The 26,883-nt window shown below is 38.2% G+C and overlaps 1 protein-coding gene, 1 long non-coding RNA gene and 1 pseudogene across 2 annotated transcripts; 2 read left to right on the forward strand and 1 right to left on the reverse strand.

Annotated features, from left to right (window-relative positions):
• Positions 1–962: 962 nt before the first annotated feature.
• LOC116158740 lies at positions 963–2,731 on the forward strand. The gene is made up of 3 exons (XM_031471572.1): positions 963–1,127; positions 1,248–1,433; positions 1,485–2,731. Exons 1-3 carry the CDS (start codon positions 1,016–1,018, stop codon positions 2,729–2,731), a joined length of 1,545 nt encoding a protein of 514 aa, XP_031327432.1. The 5' UTR covers positions 963–1,015.
• A 17,489-nt stretch (positions 2,732–20,220) lies between these two features.
• On the forward strand, positions 20,221–23,416 carry LOC116160671 (annotated as a pseudogene).
• A 1,265-nt stretch (positions 23,417–24,681) lies between these two features.
• LOC116159303 lies at positions 24,682–26,635 on the reverse strand. Its single transcript, XR_004142950.1, has 3 exons — positions 26,231–26,635; positions 25,497–26,164; positions 24,682–25,299 (listed from the first exon to the last, which is right to left on the reverse strand). It is a non-coding gene; the product is annotated as an uncharacterized LOC116159303 (long non-coding RNA).
• Positions 26,636–26,883: the final 248 nt, after the last annotated feature.

Genomic DNA, 26,883 nt, shown 5'->3' on the forward strand with positions numbered 1-26,883 from the left:
ATTCGGGACGGCGGTTGGTTTATGCCGAACTCGCCTTCGGCTCGCTCGGCATTGGTATACGAGGCGCGTGTGTTAAGAATCGAAAGTCCTAGATTATTTTACTTCGTTAGGGGGAAGGGTTATTAAAAATGTTTGTTGAAATTTGTATTTCAAAAAAGTTAAACAAAAATTTAAATGTCGTTTGCCACCGTGGACGTAGAGACGAATCTAAGGGAGAGCCCTAGCTATGCCGAACTCGCCTTCGGCTCGCTCGGCATTGGTATAAAAACATGTACTGTGTGTTTGGCCGTTGGTAAATGTCGTTTGCCACCGTGGACGTAGAGAGACGAATCTAAGGGAGAGCCCTAGCTATGCCGAACTCGCCTATTGGTGTAAAAAAAATGTACTGTATGTTTGGCCGTTGGTAAATGTCGTTTGCCACCATGGACGGAGAGAGACGAATCTAAGGGAGAGCCCTAGCTATGCCGAACTCGCCTTCGGCTCGCTCGGCATTGGTGTAAAAAAATGTACTGTATGTTTGGCCGTTGGCAAATGTCGTTTGCCACCGTGGACGTAGAGAGACGACCCTAAGGGAGGGACAGAGTTATGCCGAACTCGCCTTCGGCTCGCTCGGCATTGGTATACGAGGCGCGTGTAGTAAGAATCGAAAGTCTTTAGTTAGTTTACTTGGTTGGGGAGAGAATTTTTGTTTGAATTTGTATTTCGAAAAAAATCCTAAATCTACAGATAATCTAATGTGCAAAGCTGCTTTTGGTGTCACATTTTATTTAGCTTCATTTAGAATTGTTGTTTGAATTTGTGTTTCATAAAAAGTATTTTTTAGTCGATAGCCGGAAAAATGGCATATTATTGTTTTGTTTATGTCATCACAAAGCAGGTGATTTCCGTACTGTCCGGGAATCTTTATTCCCGTACAGTACGGGAAAATATGTATACATATTAAAGGAAGCTATAAAACGTTACGGTAGCAAGAAAGTGTGGACCTCCGATGGGAAAATTTGTATAAAGACGGATAATGGTATCAAAAAGGCGACAACCAATAAACAGCTGGATCTTCTTGTCAACAATAAATAAACTGGCTTTGTTAAATATGCAATCGATGCAGTGTTTGATCGCACGAATTTTTGGTCTGTGGACAATCTTGCTTATGTTAATCGTTTATCTACAAAATTGTATTTTTGTTAATTATTTTTGTATTAAGTATAATTGCCAATTAATTCTGTACTAATTCTGTTATTTTTTTGTAGCAATGCGTATTGCACATGTAAACATAAGATCCCTGGTGCCAAAGTTACACGTTCTTAAAAGTTTTTTGGATGTCGAAAAATATGATGTAATGGCTATCAGCGAAAGCTGGTTGAAGAATGACGTGAGCGATGAGCATATTACTATTCCTGGTTATAATCTGGTGAGGCATGATAGGGTAAACAGAGGTGGTGGAGTCTGTATTTATATAAAAAATAAATTAAAATTTACTATTATAGGCTCTAATCAATACACAATTGAACACTTATGGTTAAATATTAAAACAAGTACTCAGTCTGTGGTAGTTGGCGTTATTTATAGACCTCCAAATCAAAACTACAAAGTATTCTGTGACGAATTGGAAGGGGTATGCTTAGAAGCTTTGCTGGCATGTGAGAGTCTTGTTTGTGTAGGGGATGTAAACATTAATATTCTTAATAAATCCTCAACTGAAACTAAATATTATCTAAACATGCTAGAAACTCTGGGCTTAACTCAAATCATCGAAAAGGCCACACGTTTAGGTACGTCGCTTTTAGACCACATAATTGTTTCAAATCCTATTGTAGTTAAAAAATCTGGTACAAATGGTATGCTATTTGCTGATCACGAAACCATATTTTGTGAACTCGTTTTAGACAAAATAATAAGTCATCATGAACGCAGAGCTATTAGAAGTTTTAAAAATTTCGATGTAGACTTATTTCGAGCCGATGTACAAAGAGTAGCCTGGCAACATATTTTTTACATAGCTGACGTAAATCTGAAACTAAATTACCTAAATGATAACATTCTCAACATTATTAACAAGCATGCACCCATAGTTACTGTATCGGGCAACAGGAAAACTAACACACAATGGTTATCATCCAACACCAAATACCTTATGAGGCTAAGGGATAAAGCGTACAAAAAATTCAAACAATCGCAATCACCCGCACACTGGGAATATTATAAATCTCTGCGTAATTTTGTGAACAAAACGGTAAAACTGGAGAAGAAAGCGTTTTTGGAGTATAAACTCAATAATAAGGACCCCAAAGTATTATGGAAGGAACTTAAAAATCTAAAAATCGTTCATGACAGGAAAAACGTCATACCTCCTTTTCTACAACATGCTAACCAAATCAATGATTACTTTATAAATAGTATTCCTGCTGTTCAAAGTGATCTGTCTAAAATTGAGCCTCTTTTTAGCGCTGATTATAAGTATGTAAATTTTGAATTTTCATCGATTGATACCGGCATGGCTGCGAAGCTGCTTAACTCGATAAAAACGAATAGCACTGGTTGGGATGGTATAAACATTACTATTGTGAAATTGTTTTGTCCTACAATTCTTCCTTATCTAACGCATATAATTAACGAATGTATCAATACTAACACATTTCCAACTGCGTGGAAAAAGCACTTGTCATACCGATTGCAAAAATACCCAACCCAAAAGAATACAAAGATCTTCGTCCCATCAGTATTCTCCCAGTAATGTCAAAAATTTTAGAAAAAATCATTGATTCACAGCTACGCGCGTATTTAAACACTAACCACGCTTTCTTACAAAACCAATCTGGGTTCTTACAAAACCAATCTGGGTTTAGGGCCGGGCATAGCTGTGCCACTGCTATTCTTCATGTCACTGACGATATATTAAGAGCGACTGACCAAGGCAAGGTATCTGTGCTAACACTTCTGGATTTCAGCAAGGCATTTGATACTGTAGACCATGACATTCTGACCTCAATTCTACGTTCTTTTGGCCTATCGCCCAACGCAACTGCTCTAATTCAAACATATTTAAAAGATCGATCGCAATGCGTGCATTTAATGGGTTCGACATCTCCTTATCGAAAACTAACTAGAGGTGTCCCACAAGGGTCAATACTTGCCCCGCTTCTGTTCAATTTGTACTCGTCCTACCTACCTTCCGTCGTAAAAACATGTTCAGTTCACATGTACGCCGATGATTTACAAATGTTCTACTCGTTTGATAGTGAAAATAGCACTGAAGCTTTAAATCTTATTCAAAGTGATCTAAATGCACTTGCTACAGGCTCTTTACACCATTCATTAGTAATCAACCCCTCAAAATCGATGGCTATACTTTTTGGCAACAAACATAAACTTGAAAGGCTAAAGGAGCACTCAAGGTTATATATCGGTGATCAACAAATAATCATATCAGATGAAGTCAAGAATTTGGGAGTAGTAGTTGATAATACCTTCAGGTATACGAAACTAATAATGAATTTCATTCAACGAGCAATCATCAACCTTAAATTAATCTTTCCCCACAGACACTACCTTACACAAACATTAAAAGCAAATCTTTGTAATTCCTTAGTGCTGAGTCACTTCAACTACTGTTCCCAAGTTTATGGCCCCGGTATCACACAAAATATTTCGGCCAAAATACAACGTATTCAGAACTGTTGCATTAGATTAATATTTGGAATAAAGAAGTTCCAGCACGTGTCACATAAAGTAAAAGACTTATCTTGGCTCAATATGGCAAACAGAAGACTCTTAAATGCGGCATGCTTGTACCACAAAATAATGCTAGACAAATCCCCGCCATACTTGTATAATAAAATAACGTTCAGATCTGACGTTCATAATCTTAATATTCGATTTAGAGGCAGAATAACGCCACCGATACATCGTACAAGTTTGTTTAGACGATCCTTTACGTATGACCTTTATAAAATTTATTCCTCTATTTCGGAACCACTGAAATCACTACCACTGTATACCTTCAAGAAAAGAATGCGCCAGAATCTGCTAGACAGTCAGTTTAAATAATTAAAACGTACAAACATTACCACGTCTGGGTTCACCCAGAATATGTAGGTACACTTTTCACTATATAACCACCTGTTATATAACTAATTAATCTTTAGGTACATCGCTGCACCGACATCCTTCATCCAATTATCATCTGACACCATAATTTAAGTTAATTGGCAAAATGTTTACAAGTTCAGTTTTGCACGATGAACAATCTTTCACTTATTTTGTTCAGGGAATTGGTGGTAGATCAGAACTTGCATTTATTTGCAACGACTGAACCAATATCCCCTGTGATTTTCACCATACAGCTTAGGTATATGCATTTGTCTCCTTATTACACTCTCAGTCTTTGTTTCTAAGTTGTTATGACGTGAAAATAAATGCATTATTATTATTATTATTATTATTATTATACTCTTGTGAGCATGAAAAAGTAAAAGAACAGTTACACACAAATGCATAGTCTATTTTCTATTAATATGTACATTAATAGTAAAGGGTGTGGCATTTTTAACGCACATTTTAAATTCGAAATTAAACACATTAAATAATTACGAAATTGAAATATTTTTATTGGAATTTGAAGTTGTGTTCATCACATTACGTATGGAATATAACATCATTTAAATGGCCACCTCTGGCTTGGTGGCAAGACCGCATTCTTTTATTGAAATTTTCCATAACATTTTCGCATAATTCTGGGTCAATCTCCTCAATACAGCGACGAATTTCGTCCTTCAATGCATCGATGGTTTCAGGATTGTTCACATAAACCTTGCTTTTAAGAAAACCCCAAAGAAAGAAATCCAATGGGGTTAGATCGCAAGATCTTGGAGGCCAGTTAACATCGCTGAAACGAGAAATTATGCGATTTCCACGCAATAACTGCATGGTTTCACGTGCCGTGTGGCATGTGGCCCCATCTTGTTGAAACCATAGGTTGGGCACATCCATGTCTTCAAGTTTTTGCCAAAAAAAAGTCGTCAACATGTTACGGTAATTGTTTCCATTGATGGTAACGGCAACACCAGCATCATTTTCAAAAAAATACGGGCCAATGACCCCTCCAGCCCAAAAATAATAATAATATAAAATAATGTCAAACATCAAACTTGACAGTTGCCAAATTTGGTGAGTTTACATTCGGTAGTTCAAAAATGGCGGCAAATTTAAAATGTGCGTTAAAAATGCCACACCCTTTACAATCATTGCAGTTTCCAATCAAATTTCATAGTCCAGTCAATGTTGACTCTACTTCATAATTAATTGAACAATTCTTGTTTTGGAGATGGTGCACCCCCGCTACTTGCTTAAATCTTTTACCATTATGGTATTTGAAGAAAAACCTATTGCACTCAAAATTGGATGGTCGAACGGTTGCATATTTACGGTATGTTCCTAAATAAGTCTCGTTTACTATAAACGACCGTGGTTTATTGGCTGTGTTGCATGGAATCTTCACCAATAGTTGTGAATCCAAATCCTCAATGTCCACAAGCTTTAAGTTACATAACTCCTCTCGCCGACAGGCGCCATAAATTCCGGAAATTACCACAACCTAAAAAAATTAAGTTATAATCTTCAGGCCTTTTAATTAAAATCTTACTTTAGCCATGAGGTAAGTATCATCTGGAGCGTTGATCATAAATTCTCCGATTTGTTCGTTGGTGAAGACTTTCGACTGCTTTGTAGCCCACGGATTGCTTTTTCAAATATGCTCGCAGTTTTTTATATGAAGTGATGTCTACATTTTGCGTTAACATAAGAACCAAATTTTCCGAAAACGAATAAGTCCCTTTACTTGATCTATACCTATTCCATAAAACGTTGATAAGCATTTTCATACTTTTCCCTCGATTTAGTTGGCAACAGATTTGGAGTAGCTTCATTGACTGCTTCCAAAACTTCAAGTGGTGTTACACAAAATAAATCTTCATCAAAATCACCGTCGATATCCATTTTATATTAATATTGCACATCAACTAATATTATAAATTCACACAAACGAAAAAATTTTCGATTTGTTTACTTCATGTCCACGGTAACGTTCAAACAATGCATGCTCGGAAAACAAACTTGATGTTTGCATCTTTTAATTACTGTAAATAAAAAAAGGCGCGGCCCGGGTTCGATCCGCGCACCTACCTCATACAAGCATAGACCATTGACATTATACCAAATGACAATTGGTGAAAATTCGGCTTCGGCTCGCTCGGCATTGGTATGCACTTCGCATTTTGTGACCGAAACCGTTTATCAACCCCGACATTCGGGACGGCGGTTGGCTTATGCCGAACTCGCCTTCGGCTCACTCGGCATTGGTGTAAACAAAATGTAGTGTGGGTTTGGTCGGTAAATATCGTTTGCCACCGTGGACGTAAAGAGACGAGTTTAAGGAAGGGCCAGAGTTATGCCGAACTCGCCTTCGGCTCGCGCGGCATTGGTATACGAGGCGCGTGTGTTAAGAATCGAAAGTCTTTAGTTATTTTACTTGGTTGGAGAAAGGGTTATTAAGAATTTTTGTTTGAATTTATATTTTGAAAAGTGTAAAAAAAATTTTTAATCTACAAATGTCCACCGCTGGTTGGTGTCACATTCGGTTTAGCTTCAGTTAGAATTTTTGTTTGAATTTGTATTTCGAAAAAAGTTAAAAAAAATTCTTAAATCTACAAATAACCTAATTTCCACCGCTGCTTGTTGTCACATTCGGTTTAGCTTCATTTAGAAGTTTTGTTTAAATTTGTGTTTTAAAAAAGTTAAAAAAAAATTCCTAAACCTACAAAATAACCTAATGTCGAACGCTGCTTGATGTCACATTCGATTTAGCTTCATTTTTAGTTTTTGTTTGAATTTCTAATTTAAAGCAGTTAAAATAAAATTTCTTAAATCTACAAATAACCTAATATCCCAAGTTAAGGGAGGGCCAAAGTAATGCCGAACTCGCCTTCGGCTCGCTCGGCATTGGTATACGAGGCACGTGAGTTAAAAATCGAAAGTCTGGTTATTTTACTTGGTTGGGGAAAGGGTTGTAAAAGAATTTTTGTTTGATTTTGTAATTTAAAAATGTTCAAAAAAAATTTCTTAAACCTACCAATGTAACCTAATGTCCCAAGCTGTTTGGTGCCACACTCTAGCTTCATTTTTAGTTTTTGTTTGAATTTGTGTTTTAAAAAAGTTAAAAAAAATTCTGAAACCTACAAATAACTTAATATCCGAAGCTGCTTGCTGTCACATACCGTTTAGCCTCATAAAGATTTTTTGTGTGAGTTTGTATTACAAAGATAATAATCGACGTAGTGGGGCGAGTCGACGGGAGAGCCATAGCTATGCCGAACTCACCTTCGGCTCGCTTAGTATTGGTATGCGTTTCACATTTTCTGACAGGAATTGTATCCCGTTTAATTTTTATTTTATTTCTAAGAAAATTAAAAAATGAAATAAATTTGGTATTGGTATGCGGGGAGGTGGGGGGGGGGGGGTGGAAGTAACTGGCGCAAGCTGTTTTTTTGATTTTTTTGTGTGGGTGTGGGGAAATCTTCACGATACCGAGAAGAAGTCATTTGTAATCGCATTTCGATCTATTACTTTAAATTTTGTGATGCAATAATAAAAAAAGGAAAACAAATTCAATCAAATGTATCATCTTCGTACGCTATACCAAGACGCCGTTCGCAACGTAAAGGCCGTTACGGTCCGGTGTGTGACACTCTTACTCACTAAAACCCCCTCTCAGTGGAATGATAGCTGAAACAAATTATGTATTATATTGTACAAAACAACTAAAAAAAAGCAATACTTACACATATATATTTACACTCATTAGCATTATGACACATCGCGTTAACAATAAATATTTTGCGCACAAACGACCTAAAACGAAAAAAAAGGGAACGGGAAGCAAACAACGTTATGTGAAGGCCAACTGATTGCTAACCGACACGCGACTTTGCGCGTACCCCTTGCAACAAAGTCCGCCCTAATGTTCCTTACCTAACCGCTGTGTACGATCCACATATGCCCGGAATGCATACCGTAGTTGCCATCACTTGTCAGCATCGCAGACGCGTACGCGACTTTGTGCCGGTCAACAACAAAGTCCAATCTTCTTACCTATAACGTGCTATGTGCGATATGCTTCTGCAGCCCAGCATTACAAAGCAAAATCGCACGCAACTTTGTCCAAAGACAAAGTCCAAATCTAGCCCTATCGAGGTGCACGATTTACAAATATCGAAACGCACTGCACTGTTGTCGCGAATCGTGCACCGTATGCGCAGGACGCGAAAGCTACCTAACCTACGGATTACGCACGAGCCTCAAACACCTAGACCCATATCTACGCGAGATACATAAGCCATAGATGCAGTGAACTCAGCATAAAGTCGCGCGGAAGACATCCTAGACGCAGCCAAAATTTAAAAAAAGGAGCCATGTAAAATTTTGAAAAAGCGTGACGACCCAACCGGAGACTAACCGAACTATCCCTATCCTTCAAATAAATACGAAAAAAAATGAAATTTTGAAATTTAGGTGAAGGATCGACTCGCTTAAGGAAATAGAAAACCTTCTCCATGGAGACCAATCATTCCGCCATAATTCTCTACGTTATATTCCGCTATCGGCAAAGGCGGATCGTTTAAAATACAAACTAAATTTTCAAAATGACCATTACTGTGCTGAACGCATATGGACCGCTTTTCAATTAAGTCGCTCGGATCAGAGTAGTATTTAAAACCATTTCTGGTGCGAGCTTCGTAAACAAAAATTGGCCGTCCAATTGCGACGGCCGTGGCATATTCCATGACTGCATCGGCCCATATGTCTTGTGCAGTACGAATATACGAATAATGTCGCAATAGGGTATAGGGATAGTATCTTTTATTCGACGTCGCCGTCGATAAGATGACGTATAACAAACGATTGTTGTTATCGATCGCCCTTTCAGAGTAGGTCTTGAAATAATCATAGTTAGATGGCGACTGCAACATCGCCATCAAAGTTGAAAACCTGATTACGTCGCGATAGCTGTCGTTCCCGTAAATGGCGCGAGCGCAAGAAGAGTACCAACAGTCACCGTCGCCTTGGATCATTACGGGAACGTATCTCGTCTTGACCGCTTCGGGTACTGTCGGTACGTGTTTCATTATTTTGTCGCCGGAGTTCAAACCGTCGCAAAGGGATCTCCTGCGAACGTGCGATGAGATCGGCGTGTAGTACGCGAAAATCGTAGAATCTCTCCATTTCCCGATCGAATTCTTCGGCTACGTACAGGTGGGGAAAGATTTGGGTGTCGAATAAATTATGTAGCAAAAACCGTACCGCCTCGCAAACCTCGAAACAATCGGGATCCGGCATTTCGGGATCGAGAATTTCTAAATCAGAAAATTGAGCCGAAATGTCGAGGAGTGAGGGCGAAGGAGGAGGAGGCGGAGGAACGATTTCCCTCGACTCCTTAACCTTCTTCGCCGGGACACGAGGTGAATTCGCAGCTTCGGTCGTCGGTCGTCAGTTTTCTTTTCGTGGCGGACCACTCCAGAAAGGCGACTTTAACGTTACGTTGGCGGCTCGTTTGGTCGTTTGCGTCGATCCACCGAACGAGTTGTTTGTAAAAGTCCGACAGAAAAATTCTATCGAACGTGATCGTTGTCAAACGAAGCCCCTGAACGCTTCGGACTCTCGTTAACGCCACGTATGCCTGTCCGGATTCGAAAAATTGACGATCGAGGCACAAGATTACTTTATCAAGGGTAATTCCTTGCACTCTATGAACGGCAGCGGCGTACGCCAGCTCCACGGGAAATTGATTTCGTACAAAAAATCCCGGATTGCCGTAGCCCGCGTAGGTTTGGTTATGCCGACAAAGCACATGCTTTTCGGCGGCGTTATCGGTAGCGATCAGTACTAGATAGTCGTCACCCATTCCGTCGATTGAGAACAGGCGCCCGTTGACCAGACCGCTTCTCAAATTAATGTTACGTGTGACCACCACTTTGGCGCCCTTCTTGAGGCGAAGATTTTTCATCGGCTTGCTTTTTACTTCCTTGAAGCGCAAGCGTTGCGCCTCCGTCAAAGCTTCGACTCCGTGCGACGCATCTTTGGCCACGTACAGTCTCTCATCTCCGGGCACCGTCTTCAAACACTCCCTGTTTATAGCTTTACGTGCTACTCTGCGAGAAACGATCACCGTCACGTTATCGCGCACAATTTCGGAATAATCCAATGTGCCCTCGGGAATGAGTCGCGACGCGAGGAAATCTCGGACTTCCTCGTCGACGCAGCCGACGCGAACCTTCGAGAGGACGCGTTGGAATTCAATTTCTGACTGACGAACTACACCCTTCAACTGGAGGACGTCAAACTTACGGAACAGGGCGGAACATACGAAAGGTTTACCTATCGGGGGCAGCTGACAAAAATCTCCAAACATGACTATAGATTTTCCCCCAAAGGACATTTGTAAATGTTCGAGACCCGCGAACCGATGAAGAGTTACGTCCACGGCATTAAAAAGACCAATGTCAATCATACTCATCTCGTCAATTATGAGCAGAGAGACCTTTTTAACGAAATCCGCCTCTACAGTTTGGGGTTTTAAAAAAGACCTAAATGATGTGTCGAACTTGAAGAACGAGTGAATTGTTTGTCCCTTAAGTAGTTGGGCCGCAGCCCCCGTTGGCGCAAGAACCGTAAAAACGCGACTAGACAAGGACTCCAGCATATAAGAAATTAAACCTTTAATTAAATGACTCTTTCCGGTGCCGGCTTCCCCGACCACAGTAAACAGAGTCTGGCGCTCGGATTCGAGGGACGAGACGATAATTTTGAAAATTGTCCGTTGTTCCTCGGTGAACGTGTCGCGGTAGAAGGATAACGATTTTACCCCATAATCGCAAAGATTAGGGACGTCATCGATTTCTACATCGGCACGTTCGTATTCGGGGAACTCCTTGACGCGATCCTCGACAGTTTTGAGGAACGCGTCAATCTCGGCACCGCGAAAATAATTGTTACGATCCAAATTGTCCGCAAATTCTTTTAATTTATCAATAGTGAAGCCTTGCAAATCGGCATTTGTTAAAAAAGTTAAAACAAGATTTTTCTCGTCCCACAGTCCGTGCGCTTTCACTTCGTCGAGCAACGCGGGAGTGTCAGCTTCCATCGCACGAACGCGTTCGTAAGTGCGCCGATCGTACGCGACCGATACTAGAAGGAACTTAACCCATTAATGCCCACCAAGCTTGTGAAAGATTAAAATAATTATTTATGATTGAATCTTGTCAAATACAGTTTGTTTTTGTCATTTATGCTTTATTTTGAACTTATTTCCCTAAAACGTAAGAAAAAAAATGGTGTACTCAAATGAGTACATCGGGCACATATAGAATAAAAATCAACAAAAAAAATATGTATTTAAAAAGTCAGTCGATATGACAAGAATTATTTCCGCGTGTGAAATATCTTGAAACAGTCTCTCTCAATACAAAGAGTAACATTACACTTCTCACAAGCCCATCTAATTCTGCTGTGACATACGCTACAACGTAGTTGATTCGACAATTTTTTGGGAAAGTGGCCTGTTGGATCGTCCAGTAAACTCCTAGGTAATGAACCGGATGGTCGACTTGAAGTTGATCTTCTTTGAATTGACTTGTTATAAGACCGTAGGTAATGACGGGTAACATTTCGTTGAAATAATAGCAAGTCCATAGGGTCTTGTGGGAAAGCGAGTTGGTATAGTCTCCATGCGTTGACAACAGTGACGTTTATCATGTGGGTGAAAAGAACCCACCACCACTTTTTGCCATGTATCGCAACACGGTAACCGTTGACTGACTGATCTAAAAGATCCACCCCTCCCATGAATGCATTGTATGTCTGAAAAAGCTTCGGTTGGGGTACTGATATCTTTTCCTTTTTCTTTGACGACCATCTTTTTACTTGTGACATTGGTTCAATGCCGTCGTAATTGGTCGCCATTGTAACGACGCTATTGTCATGCCATCTCACGAAAAGCAGAGAATTTTCTTTATCGTAACGATAATCGAAATTATCGCGGTCTTTTTTTTTCATCTGAGCGGAAGGAAGAATAGGACACTTTTTTAATAATAATAATAATAATAATAATAATAATAATAATAATATTTATTTCATGCATAGTTAACAAAAGAAACTTACATTCGTCAAAACAATGGAAAAATCTAAAATATTATACATGCTTAATAATTACATGGAAAAGTTTTTCATATCGCAAAGCAGAAACTCTTCGACAGAATAGAACGCTTTACTTAATAAGTATGTTTTTGTACGGTTCTCTCGCACTGTTCCGGTAGCTCGTACACCGTTTCCTCTCAAAGTAGTGAGCAGGTCGTAACTAGTGAAATAATTATCAAAAAACACGATGTGATCAGTAGGTTCTTTGAGAACTTTTAAAAGATCAATTACCACCTGCGATCCCAGGGGAAGTGTAGACCTCGGAATTTCAACCTCACTATTTGTTGGCTTAGCACCACAGTAGGTGTCAAAGGCATAACAATAACCACTGGAGCTACATAGCATCCAGTCTTTATAGCCGAAGCGTACTGGTTTACCTTTGATGAACTGCTTTGCAGAATGGTGTCCAAAATATCGCACCATAGCTTCATCAATCGACAAACATTCGTGAAAAATCCCGAACTGTTGGAACTTATTATTTAGTAAATTCATCAATGGTCGTACTTTGTACATTTTATCACTTCTGTCAATCTGTGTGTTATCTGCCAAGTGTATATATTTTTTTATCTCCTCAAACCTATTTCTACCGATACAATTCGAAACAAATGGCACATTCACATCTTCGTCCAGACACCAATATAAACGGGCACGAGGTAACTTATGGTAACCACTAAAAAGAAGCACACCTACAAAAATCTTGATTTCTTCACCAGTAACTTGAAAGCTGTGATTATTGCTGGCAGTGGCGTATTTATTGGTTTGTTCTACTAGGAGATTGACAACTTGTTCATCAAACAGTTTTTCAAAAATTTGAATGACATTACAGCTAGACAATTGTTCTCGTACTTTTTCCAAACGAATAGAGTAGCCATTAGCGGATGTCATTTTCAAATCCACTGGTTCGCTACTCCACTTGGGCTGACTTATTTTTGGTTTTTTTGATAGTGTAGTACAAACCTGAGATAGTGGCATGTTATATTCTTCATCGCTATCATCCTCCATCGCTATTTCAATTTCTCCCGGAACATCTTGGGGAAGACTAGCTGTAACCAAATCGTCTTCGTCAAACTCCTCTTCGTCAGTTTGGTAATCGGGTTCTGGTGGAATAATTACCACATCAATTTCTGAGTTTGGGAATTTTGTATTTGCTATAGCATCTTCTGCAGACGCTAGTGTTGCGAACCTTTTTCCATAAAAAGATGAAGCGGAAATCGTATTTACTTGTTCCATCATAAAAGAATGCCTGAAAGTGAACACTTTATAGGAAGAAAATAACCGAAAATGTATCCTGCATTTGCCCATTGTACTCAATCGAGTACACCCATGTTTACCCCAACATAAAATCGGATGTAATAAAGCTTTCACTTACCTAACCGCAGAATCTTGTTTTTACACCTTTGTTTATAATATTCAAAACAAAAAAATTTCAAAATTTAACAATAAACTATAAATTTGAACAGTATTCTGTTATTGTCACGATTCAACACACAAAACCGGATGCACGTGTCTCTGTAAGTGGCTATTATCGTAACCTAGAATGAAAAAAGCGGCAAAATTGTTGTCAGAATTTATGCAGAAACTGCAAGGATCAGGATTCTGCAATTATACTTTCCATTATTAACCCATAGATTCCGCCTCAGTGCTAAAAAACAGGTGTACTCAAGCGAGTACAATGGGCATAAATGGGTTAAGTAGGTATCGGTTGAGTGAGTCGCCGTACGGTAGCAAAAAGGGATACATAATGACCGCCGGCTTTCCGCGCCGAACTACTTTCTTTTTCATCCCTTAGTACGTTTGCGCTCTCTCGCACCGATACCTTCTCAACATCCTCGCGGTCAGATGTTCCCGACGACGACTCTTCGAGACCTGGCCCATCCTCCATGTTTCTTGCCGACGCACGATGGTGGAAATACTTGAAATATTCGCCGTACGTTAGCGCCGACAGATCACGCGGTCGCGACAGATACTTCTCAAATTTGTCGTCGTAAAACACGTCGTCCGAACGATCGTCGACTGGGAGGCGCTTGCGGCGTTTCAACACCCTGGCCTTGCAAGAAAAATTTACGGGCAAATAAATTACTTCAAAATTTGAAAAGGCCGCCGAATGTTGAAGCACAAAATCGGCCGCTCCCACGACGCGATGCGTTAGGTATCGTTCGACGTGTCCCATCTCGTGCGTAGACGTTACGCGTTTAATGTGCGATGCGGGTTCAGGCTTCGATATGTACTTAGCTAAATACGCGAGCCAGCCTTCGTCGCTCACTTCCTGCGCGTTGCAATGCGAACGCATAACGGTAAGCTGCGAGAGGCTGTACGGGACTATGTCCGCGTCTTCCTGACAACGTCGTACATAAAGGACGCGTAGTCCCGCAGGATCGACGGATTTTTCATTTTGCAGCGAAGCCGGAAACCCGTATTTGCAATTCTTGACAGTCCTTCTTCCAATTTTGTAACATCTGTCGGGATAATGACTGTGTTTCTGGTACCGACCTACCAGTTCGCGAAGGACGCTCAAGTTTGCAAGGGGACCTCGGGGCATTTCGGCACAAACCACGTTGGGACGGCGCGTTTCCTTCTTGATCCACAGCACGCCGTGAATATGGACCGCGCCGCGCTTCTGATACTCGCGACGGAACCAATAGCCCTCGACCTCACCAAACTCGCCAATCGACTTCACGTGTTGTCTCTTCCAAGCCAAAAATCGCTTTTGAAAAGCCAACGCACACTCGATCGGATATTTAACTGGTCCGAAGTTACCTGCCGAACACCCTGGGCACGCTTCGCAAACCGCTCCCACTCCCTGCCGAACGACGCGTTGGATTTCGGGCCAGTCGTCGCACTGGGTGAAGGTAAGGAAGTAGTCTGGTTTGCGATCCATGGATTGGGTGATCGCATATAACTCTTGGGCCTTTTTCCACCAGTAGGAGCAAGATCCCGGTATGGAATGAGGAACGTAGTTTCCGTAGCGAGTATAAGGATTTGATTTTAATTCTCCCGCCGTGGTTTTCGTCGCCGTTTTCTCCGTAGAGCCTAAGACGCAACGCTGCCTTATGACCAGCGTCATATTGATGTATCTAAAAAATGAATTAGTAGCTGTAAAGTTTGTTTTAAATTTTTTTTAATCGTCCAACAAATGATTCTGAAATTGTATTGTGCCCTTTGATTTTAATGTGGAAATAATTTTTTTCTACGAAAGTGTAGAAACACGATTGTTTTTGTAGGTAAATTGATTGTGAAAACAGGTCTTTGAAACACTAGTGCGGCAAAAATATTTTTAGGCTATCATCACAAAAACGTTGATTTTATGGTCGCTTTTGCGGCCATAAAGTTTCACTTTATTTTACGCTTCTGTCAAACTTTACTTTATTGTACACATCTGTCAAACTGTACTTATTTGAAACTGATGTTTGAGAAACAGTAATCTGTTTGATACAAAGCGTCTATCTGGTCTCGCCCCATCAAGGATTGGGCCATCCACGTGCGTTTTTTTCATTTTCGGACTTGTAGGAATGTTTCACACCATTTTGCATAATCACAATGTTCACATTTAAAATTATAGTTTGACGTTTCAATCTTTGCTGCTTGCAGACCTTTTTGAAGTGTAGAACCAAAACATGAGGAAGATGTTGTTGCTTATATTATTATACGAAGAATCACCAGCAATTAACCGAAAACACAAGTAGCTACCTATACCTACCATCAAAAGTAGGTAATCAGGTTTCTAATAATTGTACAGCATGTTAACTATAAGGTCTTGGAAGCCACAGTTACGAAGAACGTATTGCATTTGACATTATTAAAATCTTGTGCAGCGGAGGAAGTTGCGATTGTACTTTTACTCTCAAACTCCTGCTCTTATATCATATATGACATAGGGTCGCAACGCTTGCAGCTTCCAAAATTTCATTTTGGGTAGGTATCTGAACTGTCGCTATCACCCATTTTGATACGCACAAAACACACGGAAAGATGCTAATTATAATTTATTACATATGACAGGAAATGCTTTGTTTTTAATTGTCTAAGATAACTATGATTTTCAGAAAAAATATGTTTATGAGCAAATTTTTGAATTCTTTTTTGATGATCGCCTAAAAAATGTTGTGTGCACCTTGGCCAAAAGTGATTTGTTAGGCCTCATCTGAATTGCGGCCTCGGCTACCGCCTCGGCCACAAACAGCAGCTTCGGCCAAAAAAGATCACTTTTACGGCCTTGGTACACAAAGAACTATTTCTGCACGCATTTTCTACACGCTAATAAACATATGCGAAGTAACTCTTTGTAATTGTATTGCTTTATTCACAGGTTCGTTATATAAGACACACAATGGTAGAATTTTCTTTGCCTTCTGCTACAGAAAACGTTCTTGGGACATGATTCTTGGAGTCAGGAATCGTTAGGTATCAATAAAATTGCATCTTGTTCTGTGAAATCCGTTACAGTCATTTTACAACGTTCGCTCCGACGCGACGGCAAGCTCCAGCCACTCCAAGGACGAGAGCAACCTGTAATTAAATTATGCTTATTTATGATTTAAAAATACAATAAGAAATTCACAAACCTTCATCATTACAAATGTTTCATCAGGCGCTTCCCTCAAAAACTTAGCGATTTGTTCTCTTATGAAAACGCTCCTTTCCAAAACGCTGCTTAGACTTTTGGGGTAGCAATTCATGCGAAACCGCATTAGCCATTTCCGCAACGTCCGGCGGGGTGCACATACCTTCTTCATCTTCAGTTTCGTCAAAATCTATCTTAACACTTCTTCACTACGCCACAAATTGTTTGACTTAAATTTACGATTTTTCAAACAATTATGTTTTGTCATGGCAACCGGCTTACTGGATCATTTACAATTGAAACATCCAACTACGATCAGACTATACGATTTTTTGTCGTTATTTGGCTAGTTGAAATTTCTAATTTCTAGAGAAGAATTTTTCACTTTCGTAGAAAAAATAGTATGAAACACGCATGCCGAAACGTTCATTGAAAAACTCGTATAATATTATACTCGTTTTTCAATAATACCGTTTCTGCACTTGTATTTCAATGTACTATTTCATAAACGAAACAATCTAGCATGGGTATTTTTCGAAAATTATTTTAGAAGTGAGGAAATTAAGTTTACGTGTGTGTAATATACGCTCAATTTTGTAAGTACCGGGAGAATGTAAGGTGAAAATATTATAAAAATCGATTGGTAGTTAAAAAATTTAATCTACGAACCCGTAATATAATTTTTAAGGTATAGACTTAAACTTATTCAGTTTTACACATAGAAAAACAAAGATCTATTATTAAAGTAGGTATCTAACAAATGTGTAGTCTAATCTGCACATACAAAAATTGCTTTATACATAAAAAAATAAAATAAGAAAGTTGATATTGCGCAGTCTAAGCATATATACATCTGATTTTTACAATACTAGATCGCTTGTCTTTACTAGAAACATATGTGGTTCAAATTTCAAAAAAAATACTTTTATAAATAAGAAAGTTGATATATGCATGCCCACATCTGATTTTTATAATACACAGTATACTTATCTTTATGAGAGTATTTGTCATTAAAATTTCAAAAAATAAGAAAATTGACATTGTGCAGTTTGCGCATGCGCACATTTGATTTTTACAATAAGCGATATCATTGTCTTTACTAAAAGCACACGTGGTTAAAATTTAAAAAAAAACTCTCCATAAACAAAAAGTTGGCTTTGCGCATGTGTACATTTGATTTTTGTAATATGCGATATGTTTGTTTTTACTAAAAACATCTTAACATTTGAAAAAAATGTCTCCATAAATAAATGCACGAAATAACTTCGCGCTAGCGTTATATTATACAATATTTTTTTTTCTACAACTGAACCGATTGTTAATTAAATTTGCTGTTTAAGTTCAACTTTGTCACGTGCGCGAAATACTTTTTTTCACTGTTGATGATTTCGCGCAAGTTGTCAAGGGCAACCTTACTTATTAATTAACCGTTTAAAAATCTAGTACTTTGCGTTTCGAAATTCGTCAGAAAATGACAGGTTTTTTTGACAGTTGTAGAAAAAAATTTTTTGGGGTTTCATTGTGTGAAAGTGGCTGCAAATGATATTTCGATATTTTTCATCCACTACTGAAAGTGAGTATTTGGTTAAATGCCACGTCGTTTACGTGTGATTATCGATAGTTACAGAAATTATTTATCATCGCAGTCGCTTACTTACCTGTCAAATGAGAAGAAAAGCAATAGTTTTACGGAACCTATCGTCTACATTTAAAAACAGATACTGGCAATATCTACGGTGCCCGACTCGTCCTCCTATTCCGAAGCTTCCACTTCCAGCGGGGAACAGCCTGGGAAAAGCTAATGCCTCCAGATCCTTGTCAAAGATCCTAGGCCGCGTAACTTTACGAATCCATTGCTCAACATTGAAATTACGTTTTGGGTGGGTTACTCTATGCGTAAAATGTTCACTCTCCACATCATACTGCCCTTCGAGATCTTGCGCGGGAAAAAAATAACCGATATGCTCTTCACCTAATTCATCAATCAGTGTGGAATCTCTCACGGTCAATACATCTTCAGGATTAACATTTAGTGGTTTGACATTTCCAAAATAGGCATATAAAGTTTCTAAATTTGAATGTCAAAATTTATAAAAGGGATTGTTTTGAATTAACCAATTTAGAGCAGACTTCATTCGAACAATACTTTTATTAGACATTCTCTCATTCATGTTTGTACCGGCCCAGACTTTTCTGCTATTAACCCTAACAGAGAGAGGTATTGGTTATCGGAACGGCGAAGAAGATTGGTCTCGCCCCTGACGTGCGCAAATTGCCTACTGTAAACGTTCTCCTCGGTCTGTGTAACCTTATATGTGCCCAAAATAGCAATCAAAGCTTGTTCCACAGGACTAACGAGAACGTTTAATGCTGGAGGAATTTCGATAAAATTATCGGGAGGAATTTTGATATCGATGTATTGACTTAATGGTAGAGGATTGGAATTACAAAATCTACATACATAAGCTACTTTTTTGCGCGATCGATCATTTCTGACTATTTACCATGGGTGTTTCCATGACAGTACGTAGAATTTACCAGTTGCTATGATTACGACGACGTCAAAATTACTTACCGATCTAAAAACAGAACAGCAAAAATACTTACCGACGCCTTTTTAAAAATCAACAGTCTTACATTACATTTAATCTTTAATTATTGTTAGGTACATTAAACGTGCAATTTGTGCTGTTGTTTCCTATAGCAAGACGCTCATAAAGTCATAAAGGAAGTGCAAAGCTAGTAAACTACATCAGACACATGCACAGTTTTATGAAATTATTCATTTCAATTTTGACAAATAAACTGGTTACCTAGTGATATACACCATACCACTTCGATCATTTCGATTTATTCTGCTCGTTAATTTCTTAGTGCATATTTATATTGGTTGCATAATTTTAATTTCGATCGCGCAAAAAATGTTATAAGCACGTCGAACGTTAAGGGTTACCGTTCTCAGACAATAATTGGAGTCGTCGCTTCGCTCCTCCTCCAAACAATTGTCTTCGAACGGTAAAAATCCCTTACCGTTCTCCATACTTAATATACTATTTGTTCTAAATTATAAGAGGGTGTATTGGGTGGTAAATGTTCCGCCCGATAAAGTGTGAAAATAGGAGGATTTTGCAACTCTTCCTCCGCAACTTTCTTTCGAAACCATCTACTCCCCGCTTCTCCGTGTAGAAGAACACCGCATGTAAAACAGATATGACAATAGAGATTGCTCTTAGAGTTTTCAGTACCGCTCTTCAGGTAAGTAGCGATTGTCATTTCGTCGGTAATTATTAAATTATCTATGTCACTTGTTTTACTTGCGATTTCCGTGTCCACAGCCTTTTTCGCTTCCAATTTCAACTGTTCAAATTCAGCCTCATTTAATTCGTCAGAGTTCTCTAAATTTCTTAAGGCGCGTCCAGACATGGCGAACGAGCGCGAACAAGCGTTGGCGAACGCAAACAAGCATCGACGAGCGGAAAGCAGAGAGATTTTCTTTAAAACGAGCGCGAACGAACAATTCGCGGCCATTTTACCATTCGTTTGTGTTCCACAGTTTTCTGTTTTCGAGCATGGATTCGACTCGAAAGAAAAAAATAATAGTAGCAAGTGCTGCGTTTTTGTTTCTGAAATTAAACGAGAAAAAACGCAGAAGGCGCCGTCGATGGTGGATGACATCAATATTTAGAGACAGAGAAAACCGTAATGCTTCAGAATTATTGCTTACCCTTACACAAGAAGATTCCGGGCATTTTACAAACTTTTCCAGAATGACTGCCACTGATTTTGAAGAATTGTTGCAATTAATAGGACCAAAAATAGAAAAAAAAGGACACTTATTACAGAGAAGCTATTCCAGCAAAAGAAAGACTAAGTGTGACTTTAAGATTTCTTGCAACAGGGGATTCCTACGCCAGCCTTAGTTATCTATTTAAATTTTCAAAACAAGTTATTGCAACGATTATTCCTGAAGTTTGTGCTGCGATAATAGACGCTCTACGACATGAAATTAAGGTAGGTAAGATACTTTTTTATATTTATTTCACCAATTGCTATATGCATAGGTTAGGGATAATGTTACAAAAAATATTACATTAAAACTACCGATGCCTATTGAAAATTTGTGAAAAACGTAAGTAACGAGGGTGCTGCAGATTCTTCTGTATGTCTGTCATTAGACTCGTGAACTGTAGATCCCATGCTCATTGCTGAAACTTGTTCTGCATGTTGCAACGGAGCTGTCTGCATAGGAGTTGGAGTTATCTGATGGTTACTCGCCGGTAGGCTTTGATTAGTTGAAAACTGTTGCTGAGAATTTTGATTAGGATTCCCAAGGCTTAGTGAAGGTGAAGGGAATGGTGTCACCGTTGTTGAAGAATGCGCAGAAGCCGAGCTGGAATACTGAGGCTGGAACTGTGATTGCATATGTAATAATGGCTGCCTAAATCTTCCCATTTCAGCGTCAAACAGATTTTGATTTATATAATGCTTGGCTACAATTCTCGAGTGACTATCTAATGTTCTCAACGTTTTCGCAACGTATTCTCCAAATACATCATTATCATCACGAGTAACTGGACGCTCTGATGCAGTCGATTTCAAAATACTATAAACTTCATCTATTCTAGGATCTTCTTTAGGCCTCTTGGCACACGATGATTTTGAAAACAAAGGTCGTTTTAGAGTGCTTTTTGTAGTCGTGGTAGATAAGGGCATCTCACTTTTTTCTTCGTCACATTTGCTTCCAGTTTCCTTTGAGGTTGCTTCCTTTAAGGTTTTATCATTCCTTTCTTCATCTTCACCATCGCCCAGGATTTCATCGTCACCTTCACCGAGGAGCTGCTGGGAATCCTAAAAACCAAGGAAAAACATACAAAAGGTTAAGTTACAAAAATTAATGGTTTTATTAGTTTTGTTCGTGGTCTTGGTGATTAATTTTGGTTAGTTTGTTTATCGCCGCTCTTAAAATTATTTTTGAGTATTACAGAAAATAAATATCTATCAGGTAATTCTCTTTGTTCCAGACACCAACTTCCAGGGAAGAATGGCTCAAAATTTCGGAAGATTACTACAATTTATGGAATTTCCCCCATTGTTTAGGCGCGATAGACGGGAAGCACATAGCTTTACAAGCACCTATCAACAGCGGTTCCGACTACTTTAACTATAAATCGCACTTCAGTATTGTGTTAATGGCAGTTGTTGATGCAAATTACAAATTTATTTATGCAGACGTCGGTTGTCAAGGACGTATTTCCGATGGTGGTGTGTTTAAAAATACTAGTTTCTATCTTGACATGGAATCAAATTCTTTAAACTTGCCAGAAGAAGCGCCCCTCCCAACAACCAATTCTGTCGCACCTTACGTGTTTGTAGCAGATGACGCGTTTCCACTTATGAAAAATATTATGAAACCCTATACAGGATCCTGGGAAAAAGGTACAAAAGAAAGAGCTTTCAATTATCGACTGAGTAGAGCGCGACGAATTGTTGAAAATGCATTCGGCATATTATCGTCTGTATTCAGAGTGTTCAGGAAACCAATGCTGTTAAATCCTGATAAAGCAACTCTTGTTGTGCTTGCATGTTTATATCTACACAACTTTTTAAGAAATCGCAAAAACTATAATAATTTTACCGAGAAGTCAGGTGTAGAAAAAAAAAGTACGCAAGGGAACGATTACCAAGAAAGATCGGCGTTTAGCTCTTTTCGATGTATTCCTCGAAAAACAGCCGAAAATGTAAAAAAAATCAGGGATACGTTTGCGGAATTTTGCAAAACAGAACGCGTTTCATGGCAAGACGATTATGAGTAGGTTATCTATATATTGTTATTAACTATTATTGTTCGTTACGGTAAAATATGTATCTGAATAAAAATTCTTACTTCTGAAGTATTTTGTGTTTTCCGTGGAGTATAACGATCTGACATAAATGCCAAAGCATCATAAGCAAACCAGGTGGGAGTATATTTGTCAGCTGTCGCCATGCCTGAATGAGTAACATCTTTGACTTTTTGTCTCTCCCTTCTATACGACGCCTAAAAAAAATAATAAATATTACATTACCTACAGACCATATACCTAAAAATAGGTACCCACCTATGCAAAAATCTGGAACTTTTAAGTTCAATTAAAATTTTAATAACAAAGAAAATTAAGGAACAATGTTTAATAAATCATTAACTTACCTGTAAACTCTTCCATTTCTTTTTTACTTCTTCTGGTGTACTATTGTAAGTACGAGCTAATTCGGACCACGCATCATTCTTTTTCCTTGTAATTTTGTAAAAGGGATTTTGGCTATCCCATAGCATTGCCAACTTTTCCACATCTTTTATAAAAGAAATAACTATGTCGTTGGACCATTCCATGAGGCTTAACACGCAAAATCAATCAACACTGCTAGTTTAACTCAACCTGTTGACTCAACTGCCACTTTTCGTTTGCAAATGCAACAGCGACCGTTCGTTCCCCGTCCAGACCTGACGATCGCGATCAAACACGAACGAGCATTTTCCTTTGATGTACCGACCGACGGCGGATCGCGTTCGCCGACGTTTGTCGTTGCTTCTTCATGTTCGTTTGCGCTTGCCGCTACGTCCACACTTGACGAAATTCTCGTGCTCGCGAGTGCTTGTTCGCGCTCGTTCGCCATGTCTGGACGCGCCTTTACGCAAACTGTCGGAAGGAACTTCCAGAATAATTCACATGCGAAACGAATCTTTCATACATTAATTCTACATAGCCACTTTTACCCAATCTCTCATTATAATTTACAGCAAAGCACCCTGACACAAGTAAATGTTTTTTATTTGTTTCATTCCATTCGAGGTTTTTTCTTTCCGATTTTGATTTATTAGATTCGAGAGTTGCAAGCCGATTAGTTAAAGCTTTATCCGAGGGAACGTATGTAATTTGAAGGGTACGCATTTCGGTTACTAAAAGCTCCCTTAGTGCTTTCGCGAAATTTTTAATTTCTCCACGACAATCGCGTAAATTATTCGCGCACTTGATCAAAATTTCAGATAGTTCCGGGGTCCATTTGAAAGTTTTCTTCTTTGGACCCATTTCGATTCGCAAATGTATAAAAAATTTTAGAAAAATTAACACGGACACGTATACTACCTATACGAAATTCCTGGATAAAACTAACAATTTGGCGGTTTAATGTTTAACCATCTCCAAGAAGGGTATCGCGTGAAAATTTCTTATTGGTTGAAAATTTATGGCGTGACATTCGATACTATTGATTGGATGATATTATAACATTCTTTCATTGACCGTTAAAAACAGTTCATCTAAAACAGTTTTTTATGTGCTACATTAATTTGGCAAATTTATACTTTATACTGGACAATTGAATGCAATTTAATTATGTTTATATCGTATATTAATTAAGAATATTGATGCACGTACAAAATTTACTACTTTTATTGATCACTACAGATGAAGTAAATTGAACATTTTGAGAGTAATAACTAATATTTGTTTACATTTGTTTATTATTTACTTACACTTAATTATGACCATACGTAAAGTTAATGACATCTTAAGAAACAATGGAAAGAATGCATACGAGAAAATTAGGGAGAATTCATATAAAGTGTATAATGTGTTGCCTATCCATCAGACTAGATTTAGTAATTATTTAGTATATGAGCAAAGAACACATAATTACTCTTTGATATAAATAAAAAATTTGAAATCTGTCATAATATAATAGAAATAAATATGTAAACTTGTGAAACATATTTTTGAGACACTACGTTTAGAGTTGAACTTCTTGATAACATTGATAACATAATGAAATAACAATATATAACTAGTTCAATCGATAAATAATCGAATTAATAATAATAATAATAATGGTGTGTAATAGACATAAGCATGTTCTTCCATACGTCAAAGTAAGAATAGAAAATGCAAATATAGCTCATACTACATTGTTAAAATTAAACTTGCAGAAGTCTTCAATACTGTAGAATGCGTTGCTGATCAATATACTTTTCATCTTGGCACCGAACTCCCTCTCTTCCAGATCTCTCAATGTATTGGGTAGCACATTGTAGCATGTTTTGATGTAATAGTGGACGAATTAATACTAATGTTAGGTGACTGAAACTATTGGGCATAGAAAGTTGAAATTTGGTTACTGGTTCCTTAGGGATTGTAGAGAACACTAACAAAGGATTTCCCGAAATTTCTATGCTACCTACCAAGAAAAAACGGGTTTTGCAACCGAAACTACGAAAAATAGAAACTTGATATTTAGAACGTATGTTTCTTTGAAGGCGTTAAGGTATATTTTTAAAACACTGTTCGGAATTCCCAGGTGAACGTAAATGCATAAGACAGATGGTAATGTTTAAGCGAGTACGAAGTCACGAGCAAAAACTATAGTTTAATATAAAAACAAAGTAAATAAAAAGTACCGAAAGTACCAGAAAGTAGTTAATACAAAATATTTTGTGATGCGGTGCTACACAATTTCAACATCTGAAAAAAAACAAAAATTAATATAATAGTAGTAATAATAATAACAATCATATATACAAATGATAATAACGAACGATGAAAAATGAGTTGCTACTGTAAATGTAAATAAAAATTCCAAGAAATGACTGGACAGCAACTCATTTTTGATCGCATAGTATTTTTTCATTTGTAATTAAAATTTAATAAAAAAATCTTACCTAAAAAAATCTCCATTAATCAAATTGTATACAAGGCTTATTCCCCTGCCGTTTGGGTGTATGCCATCTCTATAATAAAATTGTATTTACAACATGGTAAGACCGATTATATTAAATTTGTGTTAAAATAAAACAAAGTAATGTATCTACATTTGAATAATGGGCAATAAATAATTATTATACGCATACCTTTCAAAAAGGTGGTAATCCCCAAACGCATTAAAAATGGCATTCCCCTCCACAACGCGAATATTGGTAGGTTTTTTATTACCTAGAGCGTGCAACCGATAATTGAAGGCATTCAACTGTTGCCTTTGCAGTGTGTTTGCTCTAGGCAATGGTGGTATGGTACAAACCATAAATCTCCCTCCGCGACGTTTTTAAATGTCGCCAATAAGACATCGTAGGTCGTCGATCATTCTTGCGGCATTATTTCCGCGCAAAACATCGTTAGTACCAATTAAAATAACATTGATATTTGTTGTCCTTTTTGCTAACGTTTTCATTTTTTTAACTCGACGGCGTAAGTTCCGAATGGTGTAACCACCGACGCATCCTTGTGAGCCCAACTTCCCCGATGTTGTCCTAAATACAGGGCAGCGAATAAAACATTCCAACCCTCTCCTCAAAATACTCGCTCCAAAATGATAACGGTCCGGCGTGTTCATCTGAATAAAACATTGTATAGGTAATGTAAAAAGTACGTTTCTTATATACATGCATTTGTGACTTACAGTGTACAAAATTGACAATCACTACAGAAAATGGACACCAATTAATCAAATGTCACTGTCAAGATCAACACCTAAAATTTTTAACAGTAAGTGTAAAGGGTCATAAATGTAGGTAATATTTCTTACCAATCATAAATACAAAGCAATCAATAAAAAGCGAATCCACTGATTTCACGTAAAATAAATTAAAAATAGGCCAGAGACTAACTTATCTAGACATATCAAGCTATAATGAATGAATCATCAATCAAACAGAAATGAAGGGGTGTGTTATTTATAAATCAAACACACAAAAGTAAAGTGATCCTTTCTTACATAATGTAGATACAACATACGCTATCTTTTGGATTACTTTGTTTAAAAAAAATTCGAAAATAGTCCTTGGTGAGTGCCGACAGAAGCGAATGTTTCTCTCTCTCTCTCTCTCTCTCTCTCTCTCTCTCTCTCCCCCTCTCTCTCTCCCCCTCCCTCCCTCCCTGAGGACCAAATTGCCTTCTCTTGGTCTTGCTTGCGACAGAACAGGGGTGTCAAACCGTGCAGCTGCAATAATTGCTAGTGCCGTGTTGGAAGATGTTGGTCTGATAACAAAAACTAATCCTACCATGACGATCGATCGAATGAAAGTAAGAAGGGCAATAGAGGCACAACGTCGT

Source organism: Photinus pyralis, unplaced genomic scaffold (assembly GCF_008802855.1).
Source record: "Photinus pyralis isolate 1611_PpyrPB1 unplaced genomic scaffold, Ppyr1.3 Ppyr1.4_LG1, whole genome shotgun sequence".
Taxonomy (NCBI): domain Eukaryota; kingdom Metazoa; phylum Arthropoda; class Insecta; order Coleoptera; family Lampyridae; genus Photinus; species Photinus pyralis.

What these genes read in the sequence shown, in the direction of transcription:
- LOC116158740 (XM_031471572.1), top strand. Translation starts at nt 1,016, where the DNA reads ATGGTATCAAAAAGGCGACAACCAATAAACAGCTGGATCTTCTTGTCA. An exon ending in TTTGATCGCACGAATTTTTG is followed by an intron (nt 1,128 to 1,247) that starts GTCTGTGGACAA and finishes ATTTTTTTGTAG; the next exon opens with CAATGCGTATTGCACATGTA. An exon ending in GCATGATAGGGTAAACAGAG is followed by an intron (nt 1,434 to 1,484) that starts GTGGTGGAGTCT and finishes TTACTATTATAG; the next exon opens with GCTCTAATCAATACACAATT.